The sequence below is a fragment of the Oncorhynchus kisutch genome, linkage group LG24 (genome assembly GCF_002021735.2).
Source record: "Oncorhynchus kisutch isolate 150728-3 linkage group LG24, Okis_V2, whole genome shotgun sequence".
Lineage (NCBI taxonomy): Eukaryota > Metazoa > Chordata > Actinopteri > Salmoniformes > Salmonidae > Oncorhynchus > Oncorhynchus kisutch.
The window spans coordinates 5,225,571-5,249,406 of NC_034197.2; the positions used below are offsets into that span (position 1 = coordinate 5,225,571).

Genomic DNA, 23,836 nt, shown 5'->3' on the forward strand with positions numbered 1-23,836 from the left:
TCTTTCCACTTGGTCCTATTGAAGCACACTGGCTGATGGTGAATGATGATGTAGTATTTACAGCCACATCCATATATGATTTGGTTTTACCTTACAACATAAATTGATGTCAAATGAATACATTTATGAGGTAAAAATATAGAAATGACAGTGTTCCGCAGTAACCAAACTAATACATATACGTTACCTAGATACTACATAATTTGGGTTAAGTAGTCATCAGTTTGGAGCAGATACTTAGATTCAATATGCATCTAAATTGAAAGCTTGATTTGGTGCAGTGAACAAGTGACTTTGTGAATTTGTTTGTTGTACTCAGTCAATTGAAAATGTGCTTAGAGTTTTGAAACATTAACCATTTTGATTTTCTGTTTAGCTTTTTGTGCTTAGAGTTGTGAAAATGTACCACATACTTGTGAAAATGTACCACATACTTGTGAAAATGTACCACATACTTGTGAAAATGTACCACGTACTTGTGAAAATGTGCCACATACTGGTGAAAATGTACCACATACTTGTGGAAATGTACCACGTGCTTGTGAAAATGTGCCACGTGCTTGTGAAAATGTGCCACATACTTGTGAAAATGTGCCGCGTACATGTGCAAATGTACCACATGCTTGTGAAAATGTACCGCGTACTTGTCAAAATGTACCGTATACTTGTGGAAATGTACCGCATACTTGTGGAAATGTACCACATGCTTGTGAAAATGTTCTGTATACTTGTGGGAATGTACCACATACTTGTGAAAATGTACCGCATACTTGTGGAAATGTACCGCATACTGGTGAAAATGTACCGCGTACTTGTGAAACTGTACCGCATACTTGTGAAAATGCACCGCATACTCGTGAAAATTTACCTCATACTGGTGAAAATGTACCGCATACTTGTGAAAATGTGCCGCATACTTGTGAAAATGTGCCACATACTTGTGAAAATGTACCGCATACTTGTGAAAATGTACCGCATACTTGTGAAAATGTACCGCATACTTGTGAAAATGTACCGTATACTTCTGAAAATGTACTGCATACTTGTGAAAATGTACCGCATACTTGTGCAAATGTACCGCATACTTGTGAAAATGTACCGCGTACTTGTGAAAATGTACCGCATACTTGTGGAAATGTACCGTATACTTGTGGAAATGTGCCACATACTTGTGAAAATGTACTGCATACTTGTGAAAATGTACCGCATACTTGTGGAAATGTACCGCATACTTGTGAAAATGTGCCACGTACTTGTGAAAATGTACCGCGTACTTGTGAAAATGTACCACATACTTGTTAAAATGTGCCGCATACTTGTGGAAATGTACCACATACTTGTGAAAATGTAACACATACTTGTGAAAATTGCACCAAAGTGATGGAAAAAACTTTAATTGGATGACCTTGCCACAACCCTAACTTTGGGTGTGTGTGTGTGTGTTTGTATGTGTGTGTGTGTGTCTATGGATGTGCGTGTGTACACGTGCAAATGCATGCATGTTTCCACATTTCTTACTGGATTATCTCATCACTTTCTACCCGGTCCAGGCATGAGTTGAAATGAGAGGGATGTAGAGCTTTGGAGCCAGGAAGAAAATCCCTGGCACACAGCGATTTCACTAAGGTGAAACTACACATGACGCCTGTTTAAGGCGACTGTCTGACTGTTATCTGAAGCTTGTAGGTAGGCTGCTCAAACCTGAAACACATCGTATGGCAATGGTATTCAGTCTTTTAGCTTTTAGAAGAGATGGCTTGACAGAAGTATTTTTCACATAATGTACATGGTCCTCTGACAACAGAATCAATGCATTATCATGCTCTCATAAGCAGTGACAGCTACTGCATCAGAGCATGTTTCAGCCTGTTTTTTCCCTCCTTCAAGCCCTCATTTACCATTCTAATGAGAACCTAAATAAACTCACACAACGGCACGGACTGCATGTGTCTGTGTGTGCGCGTGCGTGCGTGCATGTAATGTCCACAGATGAGCTGACATTGACTTTGTGGACAGTGGAGTGCTCCTCTTGCGAGTTGTGGTATCCATGTAACCCGGTAACTGTTGTCGTGTAAAAGACCACACCGTCTCCATCAGAACGTAGTGCGGGGCCTCGATGTTAGTTATTTTATTGCACTCGTTTTATCCTGCACTTTACATTATTAGTATTTTGGTCCTCGCATAGTTGAATACGCTTAAGACTACTTTAATACTATTATAAAGAATATTCTTCTGTATGGGGCAGGGGGGGGGGGGGTAAACTGTGTTTCAGTGACTCACAGAGTGCAGTGTAGACTGAACAAAGACGATAAGCAAGAAAACATGAATTTCTTACACGTTAGCACATAACATGTACACTTAATGTAAGCACAGAGCTTGTACACCTCTACACCACACAAAGCCAACAACCAGAGACATGTTGGGAATGAGGGTGAATAGATACTGTAGGTGATGATTTCTTTGTATTGACCAATATAAATCAGATTAAGAAGTTCTCCCAGGCCTTACCCCTTTCTCATGATACTGTAATGCAGCTCGTCTTCCTGCTTGATGTGGGCATGGTCTCCGCTGGCGCGGTCGCTACCCTCGCTGTCGTCACTGCTGAAGGCAGAGGCCAGCTCCCTCTTGGGCACACGATTGGGGGGCAGGGGGATGGTGCGCTTCTCGGCCAAACGACCGCGGTTCTACAACAAATGGGGAGAAGAAGCTCTTAGAAACATGTCTCTCCATGTGGCAATGGCATTTTAATGCTAACATGCTAATGCTAAGAGCCTGCTAACACAAAATATGTGCTAAATTTGCTAACACTAAGCATGTGCTAACATGCTAATGCTAAGGATGTGATAAGATGCTAATAGCTAGCGTTTGAAGCTCTCCTCCACTCTAAACAGCAACCTTTGTGTGCAGTGAACACCCTAATATTCCCAATCAGTCATACTCAGAATTCAATGCTGCTACTGTAACTGGGGCATACATTTATATTAAAATGAGTGATCATTACATGAGATGAATTCATTCTACAACACATCATTTGTTCTAAACAGCATTTAGCATTATTCAGAGGCAATACTAAGAACATAGAAAGTTCCCACATAGGCTCAAGCTCCATAGCAAATTCAGCTTGCATTGGTTAGTTGTACTGACAGGAATAATGAAACATACTAATATTGAGGGTATTTATGAAACACAATACCACAGGAAAATGAACAACCACATTTAGACTGAATCAAGATGGAAACAAAGCATAAGAAAGTAAAACATTGCTATCTACTATGGGTGTCAATAAGTATTTACTTGTCTAGTGGGGAAAACAATTGATAAATGTAGTATGTAGTACTAATATGTAGTATTTAGGAAGTTTTAGCACAAATATGATAGTACTGTTAGCCAGTAATTCAATTGAAATGGGAAACATGACAAGTGTGACCAACGATCCTGGCGATGTGTTTGAGAGAGGAAGCCATTTCTAGTGCTCTAGCCCACTAAAATGTGCTCAACCGACGAAGGCTGGACTCTAGCCTGGATTTCGACCATACAGGAAACACAGGAAAACATTTATGATCCAAAATGACATGCTGAAGAATAGGCTACATGTCCCGGCTGAGACAAGGCTGATACATGTAGGACTACTGTTCTATAGCGTTTATACCTATAGATGTGAGTAATTACATAGTACACGTTTGAATTTACATTCAACTCCCATACAGACATAATTATCGAATTTACCACAGCAATCATAATAGGGGAATCGACTAAAGAACCATAGTTTACCATTGCCAGAGTTCTGAGTGATAAGGTGGTCATGGAACGGGAGGACAGGAAATAATTCTGGTTGGTGTATTCAGTGTTTTTTTGCCACAAAGCTCTAACGAGCAGAGCGAAAGGAAAAGAAGGAGGAGTGTGGCCCTAAGGGGTTCTGCGAGTGAAGCTGGGCGACCTTTAATGTGACCTGAAGAGGAGGCGTTTGGGAAGAGGTCACTGCAGATTAACACGGCTCTATGGAGAGAAAAATCAGGGGATGGAGATAGAGGGAGAGGGGGGATAGAGAGAGGATGAGGCAGAGAGGGAGAATAGGAGGAAAGGAGGGAGAGAAACAGAAGACAAAAGAAATTGAGAGAGAGAGAGAGAGAGAGAGAGGGAACTGAATTTGAGTACGAGGAGACACAGCAATGGAGAGAAAAAAGGATGGGGGTGGGGGCAATACAAAACACTCTCGCAGTGCCTACATCTCCGCTCTGCTCTCCCTGACGCCTCTGAGCCCTCCAGCTATCCCTTCCACCACACGCACACCCCCTCTCTCCCTCCATCCCTCCATCCCATGAGGAGTGGCGGCATGAGTGGCAGGGGGGGGCAGAGGCGCCTAGCCAAGAGGCAAACAGGTGCAGCCCTTCTGGAGGCTCTCAAGTGGCAGACATTAAAACTAGGGAGGGGGGGGGAAAGGAGGAAAAAGATGAAAACATCCCTCAGGATGAGCAGGGCCACATAGTTCTGCACATTCTTTCTCTTTTTCTGTCTTAACGAAATATGTTTTTTCCTTTCTTCTTTCCACAGGCAGATCTGTGGAGAGCAGTCGCTTTGTATAAGTTATTCTCAACTGTGTGAGGACAGTGGAGGAGTTGCTGCTACTTCCACTCTACTCCCTCGGACTTAGCTACTTGGACTAGAAGTATACAGCATGCTCTCTCTCAGTTGCTCTCACTGTAAGACACACACACCTTTCATATTTACACACACACCTGCTCTTGATTAATAATTCCCCTGCATGTGAAGATGGTGTTTTACTTAGCAGAAAAGCATTGTGTGCTAGTCTACTGCAATAGTCTGCCCAGGAAGAAGCATAGAGATTGTGGCTTGGTGTGTAGACAACCACCCACATGGCCCTGACATACCCAGGCCGCCAGCCCCCCCTACTACCCGCCTCTCCTCCCGGAAACCCCCCTTTCCTTTCTTTAGCACCACTGGCGCAGAACTAGGGGTGGGCTCCCATCGTTTCTGGCAACACTTCCGCAGCACGGACGGCTCTCCAAAACAAAACATGAAACAATACATACCCCTGGCAGCCCACGTAGGGTAAAAAGAACACACAATCATCATTTACACACACACACACACACGCACACACACACACACACAAAACACACACACACACACACACACACACAAAACACACACACACACGCACACACGCACACACACACACACAAAACACACACACACACACACACACAAAACACACACACACACACGTACACACATTGAAGGCAACCTTCCTGTGCGGTCAGCCCTCAGTCAGCCATTGAAAAAAGTATCTTATAGTCATTCCTCTAAAAGCACCTCTATGAATATCCCCTCCTACACATTCTGTCTGACAGTCAGGGTCCGCCAGCCAGGAAAAATATCTGTATTTCACATTTACACACAAACAACACACAACACCCACAAACACACACACACACACACACACACACACACACACACACACACACACACACACACACACCAATACAGTCTTAGTCAAGCATGATTCAGATGGGTTCCGTTAAATTAGAATGGCGACTTTAGTCAAGAGAGGCAACCCAAATTTTCAAACCACACGACATTTAGAATCATCATTGATTGCACCAATACCACAAGGTAATTGGTTTCTGTAATGTTGCTTTAATGTTTTTGTAATATTGACAAATGTACAACCATTCAATACATATTGGGCTCTTTAACATTGTTTTGTTGACACAACAACTATCTAGGTTACCCCATCAATTGTTCATCTCTATCAACTACAACATAATGAAATGACACTTTCACAAATAAAATGAAACTCACACATAAAGATACACATCACTGATAATGACAGCATTTGAGATAACATGTGATGGTAGTATGAGAAGTGGCCATGGACCTGTCCCAAATGGCCCATATTCCCTGTATAGTCCAGAAACCTATGTGCTCTATGGGACACCAGTACTTCAGTAGCATGGCCTCTACATTCATTAAGGATAGAAGATTTGCTTTAAATCTGCAGAAAAAAAAACAGTTGTTGTTGTTCTGTAAAAATCACATGACTGTATTTAATGCCAAACAATACTGGCAAACAGAAATGTTGTATTTTTAACATCAGCTAAGATTATTGAAGAAGCATTATTTTACTAAGCTTGTTCCAGACCTTAAATGAAGCCTCTGTGGAAAAGGATAGTAATGTGTTTTCTTCTCTCTGCCTTATTTCCTGAAAGGTGCAGTACCCTGCCGCTGGCTCAGATACACACACACACACACACACACACACACACACACACACACACACACACACACACACACACACACACACACACACACACACACACACCCAGCAGTAGCCGCCCGTGACATTCCTGCAGCTGCGGCGCTCTCTCTCTCTTGCACGCGCCCCCCCAGCGTTCTCCCTGGGGGACGAATGCCTAATGAGTCACGCGCCTGTCTGCCGTTACCTCTCAGCGTGTGTGTGCGTGTGCATGTGTGCGTATGTGTGCGGAGGCGGGATGGCGGGCCGACTTGGCGCGAACATTAGCGGAGGGGGAGGGGGAGTTGAGACGACAGGGGGAGAGAGGGAGAGAGAGAGAAGGGGGAGGGAAAGGGGCCGTCATTGCCACACTCACATAGGGCCAGTGAGAAAGAAAAGAGTTAAAAACTCAGTGTGTTCGCGTGCGCTTGAGAAACACTCCACTATCCTTTTTGTTTATGCTGAGCCCCACGATCTCTTACTCACGTTCTCACCCGCTAAGATACTCTGACATTTCTATAAATGAATTCGTCTACAATTCTATACTTTAGATGTTAGAGGGGGGATTTCAAATCATGCAACCCTTCCCACCACAAATGAATGAATCAATCAATAAAGAAGCATTCGCATTTTAGTTTCAGATAACAACCTCCTTGTCATCATATTGTACACCTGTACAAAACATTAACATTAGACTGACCAGGTGAATCCAGGTGAACGCTATGATCCCTTATTGATGTCACTTGTTAAATCCACTTCAATCAGTGTAGATGAAGAGGAGGAGACAGGTTAAAGGAGGAATTTTAAGCCTTTAGACAATTGAGACATGGATTGTGTATCTGTGCCATTCAGAGGGTGAATGGGCAAAACAAAAGATGTGCCTTTGAACAGGGTATGGAAGGAGGTGCCAGGCGCACTGGTTTGTTTCAAGAACTGCAACTCTGTTGTGTTTTTCATGCTCAACAGTTTCCCGTGTGTCAAGAATGGTCCACACCACCCAGCCAAATTGACACAACTGTGGGAAGCGTTGCAGTCAACATGAGCCAGCATCCCTGTGGAAAGCTTTTGACACCTTGTAGAGTCCATACCTTGACGAATTGAGGCTGTTCTGAGAGCAAAGGGGGGGGGGGGGGGGGGGGGGCAACTCAATATTAGGAAGGTGTCCTTAATGTTTTGTACACTCAGTGTATAAATGCAGGATACATTTTACATTTGAAAAGACCGTGATAAAAGTGTGTGTCTGTGTGCGCGTGGAGGGGGAATATACAATGGCGAGGCAACACTAAGTTTTTCATTGCCAGGAGATGTGAGAAAAACATTTGAGGGAAGGACAGGCATGCAACCAGGCGCGCCCCTTTCTCTGCCACATCCCTCAAACACACACCGCTCTCTCTGCCCCCACCCCACAAGCTGAGCTGAGCGGGCGGTTGCGGCCCAGTGGAGCAGCGCAGGGTGAGGGACAGGAGGGGGGGGGGGGGGGGGGGGCAGCGCTGGGAGGTCAGTGGTAGTGCAGCCAGGCGTGCCAGCACCTCTCTTTTTCTCTCTCTCTCTTTCTCTCCGTGTGTGTTTGGATAGGCCCGCCAAGGAAGCCGCAGGAGAGCTTTATGGACAGGTAATGACTCCGCCATTCTCTCCCCAGACAAAAACAGAGGGAGGGAGGGTAGGAGGGAGAGGCTAACAGTGAGAGGGAGAGAGATGGAAGAAAGTGCAGCAAGGTTGAGTTTTGCAGGATAAAACGAAAAGATGCCACTGAGAAGGCCTCATATCAGCATCAACGTCTGAAAATAATATTTTTGTATACAAACAAATTTACCCAAACCTGCATATTCATGTGTGTTTTTCTTCTAGCATTATATCTTCCATTCAATCACACTACTCTGCCTATTGTGTCATTTGAGAAACACTGAGTTGAGTGAGTAAAACACTCCCTCCCTCTCTCACACACAGACACACATGTGCACACACACGCACACAGTGTGTAAAGAGGCGACAGAGAAAGAGGATGATATCACTCGACCACTCTGCTATCAGATGAGGTCAGAAGTCTGCACACACACTGGAAGGAGAGAGTAGTTCCCTAATTCTCTCTGCTGATAGACAGGCAGTCCACCTTATTTAGCTAACTCCCACAGTCCCACCCCAACAAATGCACAGACATTTGCACACACAAACATGCACAAACACATCAATACTAAAAGTACAACTTATTGGCAAGGTTACACATAGTGTAACACAATCCCTCCCTCTCTCACACAGACGCACACAGCATAGCCAGTGTTTGTGTGTGTGTGTGTGTGTATGTATGTGTGTGCGAGTGTGTGTGTTGTGTATTGTCTGTGTTTGTGTGAGAGAGGGAGGAATTGCGTTACAGTATGTGTAACCTTGCCAATAAGTTGTACTTTTAATATTGATTCCTAGCACTGTGGCCACCCAAAGTGCAAGACTCCTAGTAGATAAGTAAATCATTAAAGATTCAGTCATTCTCTAATTTGGCCAATTCACTAAGAAACACACTAGAGTATAGAACCACGCATCGCTTCTGCCCTGAAAACAGATCCTGTGGTTGCCATGGTAGTAGAGCCTCAGTGCCATGTGGGACACACACAGGGACTCACACACACTGCACACAGCAAAAGCACCTACACACACTCACAAAAATACATACACATGCTTGCACACACACACACGCACATACACCCACACATACCAGGGCAATAGCCGGCTTTTGGCCGATAAAAAAATATTAGAGGCCGATAAATAAAATTGCCGCTGGCCAATTGCCCGGGAGAAGAAGAAAAAATCCCATTGCGAAATTATGCTTTTTAGCCAATTCGTTAATGGAAGTACCAGTCGATTAAAATATATTTGGCTGGTCATGATTATTAGTCTATTGGTTAATTAAAACATTTAGTGGAATTAAATTGGCAGGTGTTTACAGTATATTCGTTATGTATCTTATTTATCACATGCGTACAGCTTACAGATACAGAGCCTTTGAGCTGAAAATCTGTCAGACAGTGCAAGACACATCACACCACTTTTCAATGATGTGGTGTGCATTTTGAAAACCTATACTCAATTGTTTAAAACCTGAACATTTTAATACATATTATGAGGCATGTCTTACCTTGCTTCAAAATAGCCAAAATCAGACCATTTATAGTTTATATAAACTTTCTTTCATTGTCCAGTAGCCAAAAGCACAATCCTAGTCACATTTGCAACCCATGCTAGTTGCTGCATATTAGTTGCTGAATATCTCCCGTCTTTAAAAATTCCGAACTGACATTTTCATCTCTATCACAAGAAACGGATCCCATGTGTGCGGTGTTTTCCGCTAATTTAATTATGGAGCGAACATTTGCGATTAGCGTACTGTCTTGTGTATATTGCTGCGCTTAGAATGTGGAAAAATTATATTTTATCAACATATTAAGCTAAACGTCCTGATCTGTTTCATCAGACTCATTGCTTTTTAACTTTTTTTTATGTAGTCTAGGCCTACTGGTTGTATGAATTTGGAATCTATCATCCCACAACTCTGTAAGAGTCTGTTTAGAATAGGCTATTTCTTTATTGACAAGCTGACCAATAGAATAGGTCAACTTTTTATACTATGAGGGATAGTGGATTGACATAGGCTTGTGATTTTGCTGTTCGTTAGGCTACTCATGTCTTCAAAGTGCACATCAGAACATGGTAAAAATGACCTCACATAGTTGCATCCTTGACATGCAAGTTCTGTTAATATGAATGACCATAATCAAAATGTGATTTCTGTCATTCTGAGCACTGTGGGTGGATGGTGCAGGTTACGTACCAATGCATATGGGTCCGGTAAATGAAAATGCTGCCGGTAAAATGTCCGGCTCCACATTTTCCAAACGGAAACCCTGACACACACACATACACACACACTCTAACCCCCTGCGGAGACTGAGCTGTTGAGAGACACAGAGGCGTCAGCCCCCCAGCCCTGCTTATCCCCCTCATCACAGTGGCACTCAGCCAGTAGCAAGTCCCAACAAATAGCCACATCAACTCAGTAACCAGCTCTATGCAATATCTATAGCAATTTACTTATATTGCTACTGTACTGGTAACTTCCCATTCACTTGTCCATAAGCAAGGCACTAATATAGATTACTCCCTTATAACTTCTGACTAGTCCAGATATCAATTGAAAGTCTACTGCTATGGCTTGGCAGAGTCACACTGGGTTACAATGTTAAATATATTGAAATCAACACTAAAATCAAACAGGAAATTTGATTTTGAAAAAGGAACCTATGGTTCTTTTAGTTTTCAACCACCCCAAATGACTGGTGGTAAAATAGATTCCTAGGCAGGGATGTATATGTAATAATAGTAAGAGTAATCTCCCACAGTCCCTAACATGGAGATGTGCGTGTGTTAGTTTGTGTGTGTACATCTGCGTTCCTGTGTGCATGTGTGTGTGTGTTGTTCATTCTCTCTCTGTGGTCAGGATGCAGGAGAGGGGGAGCCCCCTGATTGGAGGAGATCTTTACGAGTCGGAGGAGGAGAGTGTAATTTCCTGCCGGCCTCCTTTGGTTCCGCTGGAATAACAGAGCGGAGGAAGCCCGGCTCTCCCGGGAGCACACACACACACAAGCTCACACACATGCTCTCTCTCTCACACACACAGTCAGCTTGCCTGGCCGAGTGGCTTAAAGGGACATACACACGCACAATTTACTACCCCTCTCTCACACATCGACCACACACACCGGAGCATGAAGAGTCTACAGAGCAGTTGAACTCAGGAGCCACGAGCAAAACATTGCTTTATTAACATGTTCTATTTTATTTCTGTTCATGTCCTAATCATGAATTCAAATCATGTCATACCTCAACACTACAACCCACACAATATCATATACAAGCAGACAAACCAAACATATGTCATACCACACACACTTTTGTCACATCTACACACACAGTGTTTCCATGCACATAGCTATGGACTACTTCATCACTCGATCACTAGTATCCTAACTCAACGTTAAGTCGGTCAGCATTACTGTTACAGGACACCACTGTTGAATGTAATCTAAGGTAGAGGCCTGCAGGTCCAGACAGAGATCATTGCGGAGCAGTCTGTATTTTTCATGCTACGGGCGAGAGCAGGCGGTCAGACAGACAATTTGGGGATGAAAATATTGCTTTGTCCCGCAGATGATTTGGAAACGGTCGTCTCCTGCTTTGTACGCGTTAGCCTATCTATTGTATTAAAATCGCATTATTCATACACTTTCATTATTCAGTTAAGTAGCCTATTACCTCTCCTCTCCTAGTTAGGAATGCGAGGTCAAAGTGCGTCTATAGGCTATTTGTGTGGTCTCAATTAAATGCATGGGCGGAGAAGCACAGCGCAGTTATATTTCCAAGGGAATGAACTCAAATATGATTAGGCAACAGTACTAAAGTGTCCATAAATAAATAATATTGTGGGCACTCAACCAACGTGAATTGTGTTGCAATCAAAACATTTGACTATGACTGGAAAGGAAAAGGCATAACGCCCGCAAACCATGGTGTGCGAACGTTGTGACTTTTCAATAAATATTGATTATCCATTGATTTGTCTCTGCCTGCAAATCGTGCCCACTCCTGAAAGCTAGGCTATATCCTATATGCAAAACATAGCTCCAGAGAAAGTGTGTCAGCCCTCATCATTCTGGGTGCTTCAATTTCTGTAGCCATACCACTCCTCTAGTTGGTCGTGCGAGACCAGGTGCACGTGTGATCTCAATTAAAAAGACTAGGCTATAGCCTGCATGGGCGGAGAAGCACGGAGCAGTTATCTTTCCAAGGAAATTCACTTCCTAAATATGACTAAGCTATAGTTTACTACATTGCCTAGAAATACATATTGATCAGCAATATTTGTCTGTTTGAAAATCATTCCGCTCCTAAAATGTAGGCTATAAGTAAAATGTAGATCAAGAGAAAGTGCAAGTGTCTGCTCTTGCTCCAACTCTGCTCTCTTCAAACTAAGTCTCTGCGGGACTATGTTGGCTGATATACCCCAGTAGGCTAACACCGATAGCCTAATATAATGGGTCATGTGAGAATCTCTGGTAATTTAAACAGATACTTTGGGGTTTTGACCATGAGCATGCTAGCATATTCCCATAGACTTCCAGTCATTGCGCTAATGCTAGTTAGCATTGGCTCACGAAACTACCTCTAACTTCCTTCATACTGGACACAGAGACATAAAAAATAGTATCCAAGAGTTCATTTGACTCTGGAGAAGTAGATAAATTGACTCATTTCCAAAATCCCAAAGTATCTCTTTAACCTATTTCTTAGGTTATTTTGCTCATGTTTATATTTCTTATAAGGCGCTACATTTCTGGGAACGCGGCTAACAAGCGAGCTGTGTCACATATGCCTAAAATAACATTGCGGGACTGTGGATGGGTTCGGGACCAGTTTTTGAGGGAGAGGGTGGGAGTTGGACAGAAAGCCAGTGGTCTGAGTTCTAATCACGACTGCCTCTTTGCGAACGAGTGGAATTGTTACGCTCTCTTTCAGGAATCATAATTCAGGTACAGTATGCTTGTTATGTTTGCCTGCTCCCACTGCATTTGTCTTGTTAGTGGCGCATTCATTCACAACTCTGTCCAACAGCAAACTCTGCCCAGAGTAAAGGCCAAGAGATGAAACAAACTTCCTCAGCCTAGACCAACACTGGCAAGTGGCAAGTAGAGAGATACACCACTGACAGTGGCCATGGGAGATGCGTCAGACATAAGGACATTTTTCTTTTACGTACCTCCACTACTGCCGTGTCAACAGACATCTCCCAAACAAAAACAAAACAGACTATTGGAGAGTGAGTGTACAACTTGTAAATAGTAGCTGATATTTCAGACAGAAGGCTAGCTATCTAGCTAGCTCAAGGGCTCTGGCTACTGTTAGCCAGCTGGGTAGAAGGATGAAGTTAGAAAGTAGCGTTAAACAGAGCCTGACCTCAGCAGGAATAGTTGACTGAAATGAAGATAGCTATAATCTTAACAAAAGATATTATAAGTTCTCAGAACAAAATAACTTTGCTTTACAGTGAGTAAGTAGTGAGACAGACAGTGATGAGGAAGGCTGCAATGCAGGAAGCAAAGGAGACACACAGCGAGAGGAAGCTAGCAGAGAGAGGGGTTAGTGGTACAGTGGTTTAAATGGGGTCCCCTGAGAGAATCTGTAATCTTATCAAACACATGTTAGTCACTAGTGTACTTTAGTAGTTTACAACACAGAAAACTGAATTGCAGTGCAGCTCACATGGGATACTAACAACATGAATATAATTGATAAGATATCATATTTCAATATAAATATAAATGTTTTCAATATTTTGGGAGAGATGACCTGATGTGCATTTTGTGTCATTTTTAACTATAGAAAAGTACATTCGCCATTCCCTATAGACCTGCATGAAAATGCAATCAAACAATACAGTTCTAATCTTGATCGCCAACTGGGGTTCATAGTTTACCCCATTTTTTTTTTTTACCACTCATGGGTTTCAACCTATGCCACTTTGTGCAACTTTCTGCTACTAGAATGGCAAACAGGAGGCTATCTACAATGGATTGCCTTCTGTTGTGCCACAGATGACATAAATAAGATGATACGATGTATGTGAGCTACAGGTAGACAGAACAACGACGTGTTTTTCTGGCAGTAATTTCAGGTTTGTTAAAATCACAGCCTTCGTTCGTGACAACAATTCACAGGAACCCGCACTGCTCACCAGGCAGTAGATAGAAAACAAGAAACCATCAGACAAGCAAGCACGTCTGTGGAGAGAAGAGCCTGCCACTTCTGGCTAAGCAAACAACAGGCACGGGCAACAGTGAGGTGTGCATACTGCAACGAACAATACCATTAATATAGGCTTTTGTGTCAGGTCTCAGAAGGGAAACTCATGACAAGGTTCTTGAGTCATGTCACTCTATGACTGTCCATTTTTCTGTCAGTAAAAATGACATACATTAAGAAAATGAAAAGACAACTTGCAGACAACCCTAACAATATATATTGTGCATCTGTTTAACTGCAGCAGCATCTACATATTTAGCCTACAGAGTGAAGCCAACATGCTATAACTTCAGTATACCTAGTATATCCATATCTGAAAATGATATATGTTGAATTTCCCCAAAACTCATCTACTTCTATATTCTCCCCATTTTTTGGGCCAATGCATCCCATTTGAAATGTATTTTCTATGGACCCTATGTGGTGGTGTATATCTGTAGTCTTGGCTGTGAAAAGCGTCCCCGGTTTACCTGTATCACTCAAACACCTCCGGCTTATCTAAACCGCCTTTGCCTTGCGTGCTTCGCACACTTTAATCACCAGTAGCCACGTTCAGTAGCTCGCTAAGCTTCTTACGCCCTTCCCTCAAGATTAGCGGTTGGGAACGACGACAGATGCGCTCCGTAGCGATAAAACACACACACACACACACACACACACTGCGCACCTGTGTGAACAGATTCACCGCCGGTGAAGAACTCACTCCAAGCTGGCACACTGGCACAGACGCCATGCCTGTGACGCCTCACAGCCTGCATGGCATGATGTCGTTAGCTCAGCCAAACGGGCACCGCAGGGCAAACACAGCCCGGTGCAACAGCTAGGTGAGGGACAGCAGCAAAGGACATTAGAGCCATGACAATTAGATCAATCTAGCAAGGGGAGCCTGGCTAGTCACCCATTCATATTACTTATTAACTTTGTCTAGAATTGTCCTATTCATTATGTGCTTCATGTCGTAATTTGAGCCAGTGTTGATGTCAATGTTGTCTTAGCATCTGTGAGGAATGACAGAATGAATTTATATTGAACAGCGTTGTAGCCCAACTAGTAATTTCCATTTTGGAGTACTTGGTGATAATTTAACTAAATGCCAGTTGAATAAAAACCTTGTATACACTAAATTTGACATGAGTTTCTGTAAATGACAGGCTGTCGGGAATATATGATATGAAACTATCAGGACTCATCGCCAAAGCATTGAGCATTTAAGACCAATATTCTGAATAAGTTATGTCACAAAAGGCAGATCAGAATGGATCATCGAGTATATATTGATTGCACACTCACGCAGGCACACTCCCTCTAACCCAATGGTTCCCAAACTGTGGGTCGTGAGGGGTCGGCAGGAACAAACATATAAACACAACATGTAAAAGTGTTGGTCCCATGTTTCATGAACTGAAATAAAAGATCCCAGAAATGTTCCAAAAAAGCTCACAGATATTGTGCACACATTTGTATACATTGCTGTTAGTGAGCATTTCTCCTTTGCCAAGAAAATCCATCCACCTTACAGGTGTGGCATAACAAGAAGCTGATTAAACAGCATGATCATTACACAGGTGCACCTTGTGCTGGGGACAATAAAAGGCCACTCTAAAATGTGCATTTTTGTCACACAACAAAATGCCACATATCTCTCAAGTTTTGAGGGAGTGTGCAATTGGCATGCTGACTGCAGGAATGTCCACCAAAGCTTTGAGCAGAGATTGCATACGCAGCCTCCTACGTCATTTTAGAGAATTTGGCAGTACGTCCAACCGGCCTCAAAACCGCAGACCACGTGTGACCACTCCAGCCCAGGACCTCCACATCAGACTTCTTCACCTGGACAGCCACCTGGACAGTTGATGAAACTGTGGGTTTGCACAACCGAAGAATTTCTGCACATACTGTCAGAAACCATCTCAGGGAAGCTCATCTGCATGCACGTCGTCCTCACCAAGGTCTTGACCTGACTGCAATTCAGAGTCGTAACTGACTCCAGTTGGCAAATGCTCACCTTCGAGGGCCACTGGCACGCTGAAGAAGTGTGCTTTCACGGATGAATCCCGGTTTCTACTGTAGAGATGGCAGACAGCATGTATGGTGTCGGTGGGCGAGTGGTTTGCTGATGTCAACGTTGTGAACAGAGTGCCTCATGGTGGCGGTGGGGTTATGGTATGGGTAGGCATAAGCATCGGACAACGAACACAATTATATTTTATCGATGGCAATTTGAATGCACAGAGATATCGGGATGGGATCCTGAGGCCCATTGTCATGACAATCATCCACCGTTATCACTTCATGTTTCAGCATGATAATGCATGGCCCCATATCTGTACACAATTCCTGGAAGTTGAACATTTTCCAGTTCTTACATGACCTGCATACTCAGCAGACATGTCAACCATTGAGCATGTTTGGGATGCTCTGGATCAACGTGTACACAAGCCTTTCCAGTTCCTACCAACATCCAGCAACATTCCACAATCAACAGCCTGATTAATTCTATTCGAAGGAGATTTGCTGTGTTGCATGAGGCAAATGGTGGGCACACCAGATACTGACTGGTTTTCTGATCCACGCCCCTACCTTTTTTTAAGGCATATGTGACCAACAGATGCATATCTGTATTCCCAGTCATGTTAAATCAATAGATTAGGGCTTAATGACCTTACTTCAATTGACTGATTTCCTTCAATGAACTGAAACTCAGTAAAATCTCTGAAGTTGTTGCATGTTGCGCTTATATTTTTGTTCATTATATATGTATATTTATAAACTGGGAGGTTTGAATGCTGATTGCTAACTGCCGTGGTATATCAGACCGTATACCACTGGTATGACAAAACATGTATTCTTACTGCTCTAATTACGTTGGTAACCAGTTTATAGCAGCAATTCGACCATGAAGGCCTGATTGATGCAGTCTCTGCAGAACAGTTGATGTTGAGATGTGTCTGTTACTTGAACTCTGTGAAGCATTTATTTGGGGTGCAATCTAAGATGCAGTTAACTCTAATGAACGTATCCTCTTTAGCAGAGGTAATTCTGTGTCTTCCTTTCCTGTGCCGGTCCTCATGAGAGCCAGTTTCATCATAGCGCTTGATGGTTTTTGCGATTGCACATGAATAAACTTTCAAAGTTCTTGAAATTTTCTGGATTGACAGACCTTCATGTCTTAAAGTAATGATGGACTGTCATTTCTCTTTGCTTATTTGAGCTGTTCTTGCCATAATATGGACTTGGTCTATCACCAAATAGGGCTATCTTCTGTATACCACCCCTACCTTGTCACAACACAACTGGTTGGCTCATTAAGAAAGAAAGAAGTTCCACAAATTAACTTTTAAGAAGGCACACCTGTGAATTGAAATGTATTCAAGGTGACTACCTCATGAAGCTGGTTGAGAGAATGCCAAGAGTGTGTAAAGCAGTCATCAAGGCAAAGGGTAGCTACGTTGAAGAATCTCAAATTTCTTCACACTTTTTTGGTTACTACATGATTCCATGTGTGCTATTTCATTGTTTGATGTCTTCACTATTATTCTACAATGTAGAAAATAGTACAAATAAAGAAAACCCCTAGAATGAGTAGGTATGTGTAAACATTTGACTGGTGCTGCAGATATATATACACTGCTCAAAAAAATAAAGGGAACACTTAAACAACACAATGTAACTCCAAGTCAATCACACTTCTGTGAAATCAAGCTGTCTGTCACGGTTCATGAATCCACTGCCTCCCTCTCTCTTTCTCTCTCTCTCTCTCTCTCTCTCTCTCCCGTGTTTGTGTGGGCGTGGTTCCCAATCTCGGCCTGATTGTCTGTGCCAGCTGGAATCACTTATCTTCCCTTTATATGTTCTGTAACCAGTGTTTCTTGTTGTCAGATCGTTGTTACTTCTCTGAGTTTGTGTCGTGTGTCCGTACTCATCTCTCACCGCCCTTGTGTGGATTATCTGCTGTGCTCCCTCCTACACATCCGGACACACTCCCCTGGATTTCTCAGCACGCTATCATCGGAAGATGCGCCCTAGTCCCTGGGTCGGATTCCATCTGAGTACAGTCAGTCTGTCCTGTTGCTGCTGTAAACTGTATTCATTAAACCATCGTTGCTTGCATCTTGCATCCGCCTCTGTATTGTCACAGAACGATCTGACCAGACCATGGATGCAGCGAGTTCAACGAGTCTGACCGAATTCATTTCCCGCAGTATCACGAGAATGGATCAACAAGAGGAGAACATCTCCAGCACAGGTCAGGCAGTACAAGCCCTTGTGACGCAGGTATCCCAGCTGACCCAACAATTACAACATCTGAGGGGTCTCGCTGCGCCACCTACACCGGCAGTTCAACCCGCCCCGCCAGAGCCGGATTCCCAGCTAGAGCCACGGCTACCGACACCAGAGGGTTATTCAGGTGATCCTGACTATTGCAGAGCTTTTCTTACGAGATGTTCCATGCAATTCTCGTTGCAGCCACGGACCTTCAACCGTGAACAGTCTAAGGTAGCATTCGTACTCACACTGCTATCAGGCAAAGCGGCTCTTTGGGGAACGGCGGTGTGGGCGAACCAGGACCCATGCTGCACCTCTTTCCAGACACTCTCCGAGGAGATGAGAAGGGTCTTCGATCGGGCCGTGGCGGGTAGGGAGGCGGCCAGACTACTCGCTGACCTTCGCCAAGGAGACCGTTCAGTATCGGAATACTCCATCCAATTCCGCACTCTGGCCGCAGAGTGTCAGTGGAACGAGGAGGCGCAGTGGGACATGTTCCTGCATGGGCTGGAGGACCGGATCCAGAAGGAGATTTATGTTCTGGACCTTCCCAGGAATTTAAATGGACTAGTGGAACTAGCCTTGAGGGTCGACGCTCGTCTGAGTCGTATTGGCCACCGAGCATGCCCTAACAGACCGTATAACGACACGGAGGGCTGGCATGCCAGCGGCGGGAACACGGCCAGTTCAGCCTCCGCTCACGAACCCATGCAGCTGGGGAGAGCTCGCCTCTCCCGGGAAGAGAGGGAGAGGCGGAGATCCCAAGGACTCTGTCTCTACTGTGGTAGAGCGGGCCACTTTATCCACTCCTGCCCGGTAAAAGATCAGGCCCGGTAGTAAGCATGAGGCTACTATCGGGTGGTGTCGCCACAGAGAAGACCTCATCATCTACTCTCCTCCCGGTAAGACTAAGATGGGCCACCCACACGCACGACACCCAAGCCTTACTGGATTCAGGAGCAGAGGGTAATTTCATGGACTTCAAGCTCGCTCACAAACTCCAGATTCCTATCACCTCACTCTCGCACAAGATATCCATCAACGCTCTCAATGGTCAAGAACTCCCTAACATTTCTCACACCACTGAACCTATCACACTCATCACTTCTGGCAATCACACTGAGACACTATCATTTCTACTCATGGACTCACCCCTTGCACCATTAGTTCTCGGCCACCCTTGGCTCACCCAACACAACCCCAGAGTTGACTGGGGTCATAACTCTATATCCATGTGGAGTAACAAGTGCCTTGAGTCCTGTTTGGTGTCTGCTTGTTCGTCTGTGTCTGATTCTGTGTTTCTAGAGGAGGCAGTGGATTTGTCTAACGTGCCCGTTGAATACCTCGACCTGAAGGAGGTGTTCAGTAAGTCCCGTGCTGCTTCTCTTCCTCCGCATCGTCCCTATGACTGTGCAATAGAATTATTGCCAGGTGAGTCTCCGCCTAAAGGCAAGTTATATTCACTCTCTGTTCCTGAGAGGGAGGCTATGGAGAGATACATCTCTGATTCTCTGGCATCTGGATTCATTCGTCCTTCCTCTTCTCCAGCGGGGGCCGGGTTCTTCTTTGTGGGGAAGAAGGACGGTTCTCTGCGTCCTTGCATTGATTACCGTGGGTTGAATAACATCACAGTGAAGAATACCTATCCCTTACCGTTGATGTCCTCAGCCTTTGAAAGGTTACAGGGAGCATCCGTGTTCACTAAGTTGGATTTACGGAATGCATATCATTTGGTTCGCATAAGGGGGGGGGACGAATGGAAGACCGCGTTTAACACCCCCAGAGGGCACTTCGAATATTTGGTCATGCCTTTTGGGCTATCCAACTCCCCAGCGGTTTTCCAGGCACTCGTCAATGACGTGCTAAGAGATATGATTGATCAGTTCATATATGTTTACCTGGATGACATACTGATTTTTTCTTCTTCTCTCCAGGAACACGTTCAGCACGTCAGACGAGTGCTTCAGAGGTTGTTGGAGAATGGACTTTTTGTCAAGGCGGAGAAATGCATTTTTCATGCACAATCCGTTCCATTCCTAGGTTACATCGTCTCGACTGAAGGTATTCGCATGGATCCTGACAAGGTTAAGGCTGTGGTGGATTGGCCAAGCCCAGATTCCCGTAAGGCCCTACAGAGGTTTCTGGGATTCGCCAATTTCTACCGGCGTTTCGTTCGCAACTTTAGCCAGATAGTCGCTCCTCTTACCGCCTTAACCTCCCCCAGAGTGACGTTCAGGTGGTCCGATACAGCCGAGGCTGCATTCACCAAACTCAAGAGCCGCTTTGTTTCGGCTCCCATCCTCATAGCTCCCGATCCCTCGCGTCAGTTCGTGGTGGAGGTGGACGCTTCAGAGGTGGGGGTAGGTGCGGTACTTTCCCAACGTTCCTCTTCTGACGACAAGATGCACCCTTGCGCGTTCCTTTCCCATCGGTTATCACCTGCGGAACGCAACTACGACATTGGCAACAGAGAGTTGTTGGCAGTGAAGTTAGCACTGGAGGAGTGGCGCCATTGGTTAGAGGGTTCGGGGGTACCTTTTATAGTTTGGACCGATCACAAGAATTTAGAATATATCAGAACCGCCAAGCGACTCAACTCCAGGCAGGCGCGGTGGGCACTCTTTTTCGGACGTTTTGACTTCTCTCTCTCGTATCGCCCGGGTTCCAAGAATGTCAAACCCGATTCCCTTTCTCGCATTTTTGACCATTCCGAACGCCCATCCACTCCCGAGTGCATCCTACCCGGGACCCTAGTGGTCTCCACACTCACATGGGAGGTTGAATCGAGGGTCAAAACGGCCTTAGAAGGGGTAACGCCTCCGCCCGGTTGCCCGCCTAATCGGTTGTTTGTGCCGGAGGGGTGTCGGTCCGATGTTATTCGGTGGGGACATTGCTCCAACGTAGCGTGTCATCCAGGAGTCAGCCGCACTAGCTTTTTGGTTAAGCAACGCTTTTGGTGGCCACTGATGGCTCGTGACATTCACAGTTTTGTCTTGGCTTGCTCGGTTTGTGCCACTGGGAAGACTTCTAATCGACCCCCAGATGGGTTACTCCAACCGCTGTCGGTCCCTTCGAGACCCTGGTCCCACATCGCGCTAGATTTTGTTACCGCCCTCCCGCCCTCCCAGGGCAAGACGGTTGTTTTGACCGTGGTGGACCGGTTCTCGAAGGCGGCTCATTTTATTCCCTTGCCTAAATTACCATCTGCCAAGGAGACAGCGGTAACTGTCGTGGATCACGTCTTTCGCTTACATGGCCTGCCGATGGACGTAGTTTCTGACAGGGGGCCCCAATTTGTGTCCAAGTTTTGGCAAGAGTTTTGTAGGTTACTGGGAGCGAGTGTCAGCCTGTCTTCAGGGTTTCATCCCCAGAGCAACGGTCAAACGGAGAGGGCCAACCAAGATTTGGAGAGAGTGTTGCGATGTTTGGTTTCTAAGAATCCCTCTTCCTGGAGTCAACAACTCTCTATGGTTGAGTACGCTCACAATTCGTTGCCAGTGGCAGCCACGGGTCTCTCTCCGTTTGAGTGTAGTTTAGGTTACCAGCCACCTATCTTTCCCAGTACGGAGTCCGAGGTCACTGTTCCCTCCGCTCACGCTTTCATCCAGAGGTGCCGTCACGCATGGAGCAGAGCCCGTGAGACTCTTCTCCGGGTGGGGGAGCGCACCAAGGCTAAGGCCGATCGCCACCGGTCGAAGCCTCCGGTATACGTCGTTGGCCAAAGAGTGTGGCTTTCTACTAAGAACATTCCACTCCGATCCGTTTCGAACAAGCTTGCCCCCAAATTTATCGGCCCGTTCAAAGTCATCAGGATCATTAGTCCGGTGGCGGTCCGGCTCAAGCTTCCTCCGGCGTATAGGAGAATTCATCCTACCTTTCATGTGTCTAAAATAAAACCTGTGTTTCAGGCACGCATTAACCCGCCGGTCCCGGTTCCCCCGCCGCCACGACTTGTTGATGGGGAACCCACCTTTTCTGTCAATCGTATTTTGGACTCTAGAAGGAGGGGACGCGGATTCCAGTACCTGGTGGACTGGGAGGGTTACGGCCCGGAGGAGAGAAGTTGGGTACCTGCTAGGGACATTCTGGATCACTCCCTTATCGATGATTTCAATCGACAGGTAAATTCGCCTGGGAACGCCAAGAGGCGTTCCTAGGGGGGGGGGTATTGTCACGGTTCATGAATCCACTGCCTCCCTCTCTCTTTCTCTCTCTCTCTCTCTCTCTCTCTCTCCCGTGTTTGTGTGGGCGTGGTTCCCAATCTCGGCCTGATTGTCTGTGCCAGCTGGAATCACTTATCTTCCCTTTATATGTTCTGTAACCAGTGTTTCTTGTTGTCAGATCGTTGTTACTTCTCTGAGTTTGTGTCGTGTGTCCGTACTCATCTCTCACCGCCCTTGTGTGGATTATCTGCTGTGCTCCCTCCTACACATCCGGACACACTCCCCTGGATTTCTCAGCACGCTATCATCGGAAGATGCGCCCTAGTCCCTGGGTCGGATTCCATCTGAGTACAGTCAGTCTGTCCTGTTGCTGCTGTAAACTGTATTCATTAAACCATCGTTGCTTGCATCTTGCATCCGCCTCTGTATTGTCACACTGTCCACTTAGGAAGCAACACTGATTGACAATAAATTTCACATGCTGTTGTGCAAATGGAATAGACAACAGGTGGAAATTATAAGCAATTAGCAAGACACCCCCAATAAAGGAGTGGTTCTGCAGTTGGGGACCACAGACCACTTCTCAGTTCCTATGCTTCCTGGCTGGTGTTTTGGTCACTTTTGAATGCTGGCGGTGCTTTCACTCTAGTGGTAGCATGAGACGGAGTCTACAACCCACACAAGTGGCTCAGGTAGTGCAGCTCATCCAAGATGGCACATCAATGCGAGCTGTGGCAAGAAGGTTTGCTGTGTCTGTCAGCGTAGTGTCCAGAGCATGGAGGCGCTACCAGGAGACAGGCCAGTACATCAGGAGACGTGGAGGAGGCCGTAGGAGGGCAACAACCCAGCAGCAGGACCGCTACTTCCGCCTTTGTGCAAGGAGGAGCACTGCCAGAGCCCTGCAAAATGACCTCTGGCAGGCCACAAATGTGCATGTGTCTGCTCAAACGGTCAGAAACAGACTCCATGAGGGTGGTATGAGGGCCCGACGTCCACAGGTGGGGGTTGTGCTTACAGCCCAACACCGTGCAGGACGTTTGGCATTTGCCAGAGAACACCAAGATTGGCAAATTCGCCACTGGCGCCCTGTGCTCTTCACAGATGAAAGCAGGTTCACACTGAGCACATGTGACAGACGTGACAGAGTCTGGAGACGCCGTGGAGAATGTTCTGCTGCCTGCAACATCCTCCAGCATGACCGGTTTGGCGGTGGGTCAGTCATAGTGTGGGGTGGCATTTCTTTGGGGGGCCGCACAGCCCTCCATGTGCTCGCCAGAGATAGCCTGACTGCCATTAGGTACCGAGA

At 45.4% G+C, this 23,836-nt stretch overlaps 1 protein-coding gene across 3 annotated transcripts in view; it reads right to left on the minus strand.

Annotated features, from left to right (window-relative positions):
- The window catches only part of LOC109869416 (sterile alpha motif domain-containing protein 11), a 106,310-nt gene that overhangs the window by 78,532 nt on the left and 3,942 nt on the right, over nt 1–23,836 (minus strand). For all 3 annotated transcript variants that reach the window (XM_020459546.2, XM_031803473.1, XM_020459545.2), the window contains exon 3: nt 2,509–2,684. In XM_020459546.2, the coding sequence (XP_020315135.1) occupies nt 2,509–2,684 (176 nt within the window). The remainder of the gene's footprint in view (nt 1–2,508; nt 2,685–23,836) is intronic.